Source organism: Scardinius erythrophthalmus (assembly GCF_964197995.2).
Source record: "Scardinius erythrophthalmus genome assembly, chromosome: 13".
Taxonomy (NCBI): Eukaryota; Metazoa; Chordata; class Actinopteri; order Cypriniformes; family Leuciscidae; genus Scardinius; species Scardinius erythrophthalmus.
In genome coordinates, this window is record NC_138233.1 from 10,362,765 (window position 1) to 10,372,797 (window position 10,033).

At 35.8% G+C, this 10,033-nt stretch overlaps 1 protein-coding gene across 1 annotated transcript; it reads left to right on the forward strand.

Moving 5' to 3' along the window:
• On the forward strand, positions 1 to 4,719 carry mchr2b (melanin concentrating hormone receptor 2b). Its single transcript, XM_081382478.1, has 2 exons — positions 1 to 627; positions 3,389 to 4,719. Exons 1-2 carry the CDS (start codon positions 227 to 229, stop codon positions 4,026 to 4,028), a joined length of 1,041 nt encoding a protein of 346 aa, XP_081238604.1. The 5' UTR covers positions 1 to 226; the 3' UTR covers positions 4,029 to 4,719.
• The last annotated feature ends 5,314 nt before the right edge of the window (positions 4,720 to 10,033 follow it).

The following is a 10,033-nucleotide window of genomic DNA, read 5'->3' on the forward strand; positions in this document are numbered from 1 at the left end:
ATGAAGTAAAACACCATCTCAAGAGACCGAGGCATCGGCAAACTGAATGAAAAACAAAGCAGATGAAAACGGGACGATAACTGACACCCGAGGGAGAACTTTTACAACTTTAAACGTTTTGAATATGAAGGAGAGCGCTGCGTAAAAGCTTGCGTAATCGTGCACAGAAAAGACTGAGATAACTTTTATAGTTTATTTAGTCCTTTTTAAGCAAAAAGTTTTGAAGATGAACACCTCGGATATTTTTTGCGATTACAAATTTGCAAATTCGTCCAACTTTTCGTGTGTGAACCGAACCGACCCGTCGCACAGCATCATAGACATCGCGTCTTTCATGCACATATTCCCCACTATCTACGGCATCCTGTGTTCAGTTGGAGTTCTGGCCAACAGTTTGGTCATCTATGCTGTGGCATCATGCAAGAAGAAGATGGTCTCTGATATTTACGTGCTGAATCTGGCCATCGCAGACCTGCTGTTCTTGCTGGTGATGCCGTTTAACATCCACCAGCTGGTCAGGGACAGACAGTGGGTCTTTGGGCACTTCATGTGTAAAGCTGTGGTGGTGGTGGACGTCAGTAACCAGTTTACCACAGTGGGGATAGTGACTGTGCTCTGCATTGACAGGTGAGAAAGTTGCATGCCGAATGATGATATGCAGTAACGGCTTATATAGCATGCCTATAGTGGTCACGCTTTATTTACATCTCTTGCATATAGGCCTTGAACCATACAGTGGGGAAAAATCACAAATGAGAACTCACTTCTATCTCTTCAGTTTATCCTAAACACCATCACTTCTCAAATTTCGACACCGAATTGATTTATTTATTTATTTATCCATGTCACATGTCTCTTATCTGTTTCTGAAGAGATAACAATGCGCTAGGATTTGCCAATAGTCTGGAGACTAATTCGCCAGTGGTTCCCTCGAGATTTGTGTTTTTGTAATGGGGTTTTTGAATTCATGAGTAAAATAAGGTCTGTGGTAAAAAATAAGTTGACGTGTTGTTCTAGCCTACAATATAAATTCCACACAGCCTTGTCGAAAACTCGAATATTAAACGTGTCTAATAAGTAGCCTAACTAAGTAACGTTAAAGAACAAAACGTCTAAGTATCATCAAATTATGTTTACCACAGAGGCACAGACCTTATTTTAATCATAAATTGAAAAACTCCATTATAAAACCCCATAGGAAAATTTCGAGGGAATCACTGGCGAATTAGTCTTCCGGGTTTTGACGTCATTCCTGCACCAGATGAACTCAAATATTTCTCATTAGATGCTCATTATTGTAATCGAGTCGTTTTTAATAGAAATGTTTTTTTTTTTTTTTTTTTTTTTTTTTGCATTCATTATAAGCATAACATAGCATAACTGTTCTTGACAGGTTTCTTTCAATGAAGATAATATTAAATGTGCTTATACTATGAATCAGCTTAGGGGTCAAAATTCTTTATTCAAACTCTAATCAAAGATCACAGATGATTTTCACCAAATCATATGAAATTACAGCCCGGCTGTTCATCACTTAATCAACTTAATATATGCAAAGGAAAAGAAAGAAATCAATGCAACTCTCAAGGGCGCGATCTATGCTACATGACCTTGAATACTGAAGCACACTGCATCCATCATTTTTGTATCTTAAGTCTGGAAGACTGTACTTCAGCAACTAACAGTGTGTGACTTTGAAAAAACCCTCTTACTTATAGCCTCTATTTATGGCCCACAAAAGCACTTTAGCACACAGCATCTCACTACATAGGCTACTAAAGGTCCTCATAAAATACAGAGTCCAGAGGAGAGTTTTTGCTTAGTTGTGAGTGTCAAAGACATATGAGCCCCCCAGAAAGCCTCTGAATGATTATGATAAAGCTCCACTATAACAATTTTTCATATAGTGTCGTTGCTGTATTCCCAAAGGGTTTTACTGATGGGTCACATGCTTGGAGGTACTTAGATAAAGTATCTTAGCTGCACATTTTCATCATGTTTTGCAAAAGCAATATAATCCCAAATTCTGTTTAAAGAGCAACATTAAAGTCCCTGTGTACAATTCATTATACATGATGGAGCCAGACACTTTCTCTTTCTTTAAAGGGAAAAAAAAAAAAAAAATTGTTGTCTGACTAGAGTAAGAGAGCTGTTATACTTGATGAAAAATGAAGCTGATGTGTTTGGACTGTACAAAAGTAAAATACACATCTCTTGATGTTATGCTCTTAAGCTTTTATCTGCTTTTAGTCTAGAAAAATGCAAACAGAGCAAATGCATTTCTTAGAAATATGTCACTTGCTGTGCTGTTTTACTGTAGCATGTGACCTGTTTGCTTTCAGAGAGTCAAGACAAGTCAGCTACATATTGCTAGAAAGCTGTTTTACGGTATAAAAAAAAAACAGCTGTGGCAAGGAAAGAAGCTATGAGAAAGAAACCAGAATCTGGGAGAGCACTATGTACTGCATACTTGTACACTCCCATTCAACATTTTTTTAAGAAATGAAAACTTTTATTCAAGCAAGAATGTATTAAATTGATCAAAAGTGACAGTATAAAAGACATACTGTTACAAAAGATGTCTGTTTCAAATAAATGCTTTTGAACTTTCTATTCATCAAATAATACTAAAAAAGTATCACATTTACTCAGCACAACTGTTATCAACACTGATAATAAGAAAAATTAGCTTGAGCAACAAATCAACATATTAGACTGATTTCTGATGCTTTGTCATTACAGGAATAAGTCACTTTTTAAAAATATATTAAATTGCAAAACAATTATTTTAAACTGTAATAATGTTGTATTTTTAATAATAAAAATTACTATATGCAGCCTTGGTGAGCAAATGGGACTTTTTTCAAAAACTTACCAACCACAAAGTTTTCAATGGTAGTTTACAAATGCCAAATATTAAGCTACATAATGTGTTTAATTTACGTTTATTATTTAATAATGTAGGCTATATGCACTGGAATCCACCAGGAAAATGGATGGATGCAGGTAGTTGTTTTAAAATTTATATTCTTTATATGATATTGTTTCAACGCATCTCTGTTGTATGATGTTGTATGATGCAATACGCAAACTGTGCTAAGATTTGTCCAGATATAATCATCCACAAAAAATAAAATAAAAATTCTGAAATTTCAGAATGATTTCAAACATTTCTCATAAACATCAAATTCAAGGCCAAATTTTATGAGCTACCATATCCAAATTAAAATGACAGGATATAGTCTTTCTTTTTCTTTTTTCTTCACCAAAGCAATTTTAGGATGTGGCATAACTAAAATTACTGAGAAAAAGTCTAATGAGCTATAAAAGAGCAACCTCTGAGTTGGGATGACATTACTTTGAAAAATGTGATTTTTCCCCCTCCCAGGTACATTGCAATTGTACATCCTACATCTGAAAAGCGAACCATTCAGTGGACCATCGTCATCAACATTTTGGTGTGGGTGGGCAGCTTCCTTCTGAGCATCCCAGTCATGATATACGCTAAAGTCCTCTCCAAACAGAACATGGACATGTGTATAATGAACCTGGATGGGCCACAAGATATGTACTGGTACACTCTCTACCAGTCCATGCTGGGTTTCATTGTCCCCCTGATTATAATAAGTACATTTTACACTCTCACGCTGTACCACGTGTTCCGCTCCATCCGGCGGGTCAAACGCAAGCAGTCGGTGTGGGCCAAACGGGCCACTAAGACAGTTCTGATGGTGATCGCCCTGTTCCTGGTCTGCTGGTCTCCCTACCACGTCATCCAGGTGATCAACCTCAGCATCCACCAGCCCACCAGCGCCTTTGTGTACGCGTACAACATCAGCATCTGCTTAAGTTACTCTCACAGCTGCATCAACCCCCTCATGCTGCTGATATTCGCCCAGAACTATCGCGATCGCCTGTGCCATCGCAAAGAGCTACGGTCCCAGATCAGCTCATCCAAGACCACCGTCAAAACCGACGGAGGGTCTAGCGTCAGCCCGGACACCAGCCACCGTTGCACTGTCATCTAACGCCCGACCTGCTACCTGAGGAAAAACTGTAAGGAGGCCTGCAATGCAACACTTGCTGTACAGGCGTCAATTGCGCTGTAGACTGTTTCTCAAAGGGGAAAACTGTGAAATGAAACGCCACAGTGAACTTTCAGAAGGCATGAAGGAGTGAATTAGCACTCAAATATGTTTGTGGTTTGTCACACATTGGAAAAGTGACTATAATGTCTTGTTTTCTTTTACTGTTAATTTATCTATTATTTGTTGTATAATGTTATTTTTTCAGTTGTTTTGAATGGTTCATCACTAGTCATGTTATGACATTTTGTGCTGCATGTGAAACACAAGGAAAAAGGTTGAAGAATTGTCATATTTTCCAAGCAGTTACAAAGAATGGAGACTGAGGTTTTCAAGCTTCAAAAGAGAAAGAATATCATAAAAGGGTCAAGAATTGAAATCATGCAGTATTTCTTATTGTTTTATGCTTTAAAACTTATATAGCATTCCGTACAATTCTGCAAAAACTTTTGTGTTCCATAAGAAATTATCACAGAATTTTCAAATTTGGGCAAACTATCCCTTTAAAGACAATTCAATGTTTTTTTATGTATTGGTGCCTTTTGTTTGCGTTGTCAACCATTCGACTTGTCATTTATGCAGATGTCAAATAAAATGTCTTCGTGGTATGAAATAAAATCAGTGTTTTTGTGGGTACGTATCAGGTTGAAGAAGTCCTTTAGTGAGTAAAATAAGCAAATCTGCTGATCTAAGACACATGATATGGCATTCTGCTTTAAATTTCACTTTCATGTATGTGTAGCTATTGGCTTAAGTTTAAAGTACTTTAGAAAATATAATTACACATTTAAATATCTCCAGATGTTACTAGGTCTCTTCCTTTGACCTCATATGGAGTCTTGCTGTCATGCATGTTTCTTCTTCACTTAGAACAGTGTGCAAGATAAAATAACCCTGGCTGTATGTTTCTGAGCATTTCATTACATCAATTCACAAAGATATCCAGTGTGAAATTCTCCGTGTGGTTCTGTTTTTCCTTTCTTTTCTAAGAAGCCCCTGCGGCCCGTGTGAGAACAGTCATGTTCACTGTTAACGTGTGACACTTAAACTATGTGTGACCAGTCACATTTCAGTCCTGCCACCCTCAATCACTACATTATGATGTCTGGCAAATAAACAAAGAACTTCATATTATTTCTTTAATATATATTATGGCGTACATTGACAAATGTATTTTTAGTAGGGAAGAATTGTATGGTCATTTGCTATTCAGGGAGAAAAAACTATATTTCATGATCACTGTTTTAACATTTACCTCCTGTTTCTTGTCTGTACTTTCTGTCCTGAAGACTTTTGTTTGTGCCTGAAGGCTGTGTGCTATAATTGTACAAAAAAAAAAAAAAAAAAAAAGCCCTTTGACCATTTGAATGGAAAATCAGGTTCCTGTATCGCTTTGGTGTGCATTTTTAAATAAATTACTGGGTTCACAACACTACTGAATATGAACCACTTAAAAGTTCACATTAACTCACCCTCAAGTTTCTTTCTTCTGCTGAACACAAAATAAAATGTTTTGAAGACTGTCAGAAGATGTTTTGAAAAATTAAACAGTTGATGGGTTTTTTATGTGTTTTTAAAAGCTTTTTTTTTCTTTAGGCTATTATTTTTTCTCCATACTATGGAAGTCAATGGGGCTGATCAACTGTTAGATCATATTCTTCAAAATATCTTATTTTGTGTTCAACATGCAGAGGAACGATGAATACAGGTTTGGAACAACTTGAGGGCGAGTAAATGATGACAGAATTTAAATTTTGGGGTGAACTACGTTTTTCTTTCTTTGTTGGAACACAAAATTTATTTCTGACTCAGAGACTTAAAACATATGGTGAAGAAGAAGAATTTCATCATTTTAAATGACTTAAATTCAATCTGTTCCCCAATCAATGTTTCAGAAGAATTTAGAAGATACATATGAATCACTTACTATGTGAAAAATGTAATGTACTTTCAATGCATAGACAATTTATGTAATCTTATTCTATCCATTTATTTATTCATTCTGTTATGTAATTATACTTTTGACTAAAGACGAAGGCAAAAGAGTAATAGAACCATCTTTCAGTCCATATATCTGAAAAAAACATATTGCCTGTTCAACTGTTGCACATGGTTTATTCATAATGATCTGGGCTGCCCATTTCATGAACCTCATTATGTCCTATAACTGCTCTGTATAATCCCATAACAGCTATTTTACAGTATACCAGGTGCAGCCTAAGTTGTAAACATTCCTCCTAAATGATGCTTCCCTATTTCTGTTTAATCCCCTCATAAAGATGGCTGGATGAACTGAAAAGTGTTTCGTGAACATGAGCATGAAGTCAAACGTCTCCCCAGTCAAACATATTTAACCCTCTGATGGTCCTCGGTCATTTCTGACCGAATAATTTTCTGCTTTGAAATTTAAAAAATCACAGCTTCATCAGAATGTTACGAAACTTGGTGACTTTTCTGGCATTAGGTATGTGAACACACAAAAAAATTTAGTTCATGATCCGAGCATGCTAAGTGGTCGTAAAAAAATTAGTTATGATTTTGGTCTTCGGTCAAAATTACCCCCATAGGAAATGAATGGGAAATTGACAAAAACACAAAAATTCTCTAAAAATCAGCCACGATGCAGAAAAAAAAATGCTCAGCAATGAAGGGGTGAAGCTCTAAAACATCAAGAGTGAAAAACATAACATAATTAATAATTATAATTAATATATGTATATATAATTAATATAATAATTATTAAAATTATTAAAATAATAATTAATAAAATGTTATAAACCTTGGCAAAAAGTATTATTTGAGAATTTCTAAAAAAATACATTCAATCCACATCTTAAAAGTAAGTAATTTGGTCCAAAAACAACTAGAATTCACAAACATCTCCATTTAGAGCTATACAGGCATCTAGTGGTAAACCCATGCAATAACATGTTTTATTTAATTTTATGATTAATAAATTGATGATTTTTTTTTTATTTTATTTTTTTTCTGAAAGCCTAGTCTCTATTTTACCCGAAAATACTGCATAGAATTTTTTTTTTTTTTTTTTTTTAAAAACATTATTTTCAATGGCAAAAAATGGACTATAAATATTGCATAAATATTAATAAGTTCAATCAAATTGTCTCAAAATTCTAAATTAAAAAGAATAAATATTATAGAACAAAAATAAATTGCATTGGTTTTTACTGGGATGGAGGAAGTTTCATTTTTAGGTGTCCGGTCATTTATGACCGGGAAGGCCCCCAGTGTGACTGCTAAACGAAGACCATCAGAGGGTTAAACATCCTGAACCTTTATGGCAAATTCAGGAGCTCAGAATGCAAAGCAGATTTCCTCCTCCTCCTTCATACAACTTTAAATAACTAGAGGCTTCTTCTTAATGAATAGCTAGTCTCATTTAGCTTTGGACAAAAGCATTTGCTAAATGGATAATTGTAAATGTGGCCCATTATCCGTCTGCAAACATTTCAGAACTTGAATGACCTTCCAAGAACTGAAGCAGTTCTAAAGACAATACATGAGCCCTACTTCTTGGTATTAACATTAATGTTAACCCTCTACTGCATAGCGTTGCCCTCAGGCAACGGAAAGTTTTCTTAAGCCCTGTGTTCAGTACATTTTTCTTTAAATGATTGCAACCAATTAGAATGTTTGAAAAAGTATCAAAGAACAGTCCAATAAGGTTTGGAAGTCACTATCAAGCACCATTTGAAGGCGGGACGTCCTTTTCTGACACATGGTCACAGGAGCACATGGTGTGAGATGAAAGCAAGATTATTTGCTTTAGTAATCATATTTAAAATGACATGAACTGTACATAAAAAAATATGTGTGTGTGTATGAAGGTGTAGAGAAGCCTTTTGGCAGGTTTTGTGAATTTTTTTTTATTTTGCATGTTCACAAATTCATTTTTTCTTTTTGTTGCCTCAGGGCAACGTTATGCCATAAGGGGTACTTTTCAAGGATGTCTTGGACAATACCTCACAATGGCAAATAATGTGTTACAAGTAGGGAAGATGTAGGGTTCCTGGGTGCACAGGAACGACCAAAGTCACCAAAGTGACACTAATGTGCAGCATCCACAGTCATTTTAGAACAGAAAGGGGCCATCTACAAACTGTTCCCACAAAGTTGGGAGCATGAAATTGTCCAAATTGTCTTGGTATGCTAAAGCATTAGGAGTTCCTTTCACTGGACCTAAGGGGCAAAGCCCAACCCCTGAAAAACAACCCCACACCATAATCCCCCCTCCACCAAACAACCCCACACCATAATCCCCTCTCCACCAAACAACCCCACACCATAATCCCCCCTCTACAAAACTTTACACTTGGCACAATGCAGTCAGGCAAGTACCATTTTCCTGCCAAACCCAGACTCGTCCATTGGATTGCCAGTCAGAGAAGCATGATTGGTCACTCCAGAGTCCAGTGGCGGCGTGCTTTACACCACTGCATCCCACACTTTACATTGCACTTGGTGATGTAAGGCTTGGAAGCAGCTGCTCAGCCATGGAAACCCATTCCATGAAGCTCTCTACAAAGTTTGGAGGTCTGTAGCTATTGACTCTGCAGAAAGTTGGCGACTTCTGTGCGCCTCAGCATGTACTGACCCCACTCTGTGGCCTAGTTGCTGTTGTTCCCAATTGCTTCCACTTTGTTATAATACCACTAACAGTTGACCGTGGAATATTTTGTAGTGAGGAAATATCACGAATGGACTTATTGCACAGGTGGCAACCTATCACCGCGCTTGAATTGACTGAGCTCCTGAGAGTGTTTGTTGAAGCATATGTATGCCTAGGTTCTTGATTTTAAACAACTGTGGCCATGGAAGTGATTGGAACACCTGAATTCAATGATTTGGAGGGGTCCCAATACTTTTGTCATTATACAGTAATGTATATGGGGTTGATTAGGATACATGAAGTACATGATTTGACATGACGCACTACATGATACAAACCTATGTCTGTATCAAATCAAGTATATTGATGTGTTTCAAGTGTTTTTCCCTTTTTACTTAAAAAAAAGAATAAAAAAATGTCAAGAAATCATTTATTTTTGTATTGCTCTCTGAGAATTGTATAATGATCATTTTCTCTATGATTCTTTACCATTGTTGCATAACGTTGCCCTCAGGCAACAAAAAAATATTTTGGGTTGGGGGGGTTGGGGGAGGGACATTTTTCAATAAATCAATAAAATGTTCCCAAATGAGCCAGGAAATGATGTGAAATAATTTTTATCATGTGTCATCAAAATTCAATACAATAACAATAACAAAATGTTAAATAATATCATTAAATAACACATTAAACAACATACAATAAAACATAAAAGAAACATAAACAAAACTTAACATTTAAGAACAACACAAAAAGCATAAAAAAACATTTAATAACAACATACATTACATAATATAACATAACATAACATAATATTTAACAATATAATATAAACATTTTTATGTTAAAAAAAAATTATAACAGTTATTGTTATAGCAGACAACTGTAACCAGCCTGAAATATGTCATTACTGATGCACTGATCTCGAGTATATTTATTAAATGTATTACTATAAAATATACAGAATAGATTAACTTTTCTTAGTTTGCTAATGTTTTTTGTTGGTTCTCAATGTCATGATCAGGAAGTCAAACTTCCACAAAGACTTCATGGTTCAGCTTGACTAAGTCTGCATCTGTTAGGCCATGGCTCTGAACATTGTGCCTTTTTAACTGGGCATTTCTTCCCAAAACGCTTATAAAGAATATAATGATTTCTAATGCAATTACACCACAATGAAATATGAAGAGATATGCATAATGACAACTTTCAGAAATCTTAACTGTGGAGGAGCACAAGTGTATGATCATAGCACTGAAAATCACAACAGGCTAAGTTATGCCTGCCCCATCCATTTAATACAGCCTGTGGTCCTTTT

Excerpts from the sequence above, each read along its gene's own strand:
- mchr2b (XM_081382478.1), top strand. The coding sequence starts at position 227 with ATGAACACCTCGGATATTTTTTGCGATTACAAATTTGCAAATTCGTCC. Across the intron at positions 628-3,388 it reads ACTGTGCTCTGCATTGACAG|GTACATTGCAATTGTACATC; the intron begins GTGAGAAAGTTG and ends TCCCCCTCCCAG.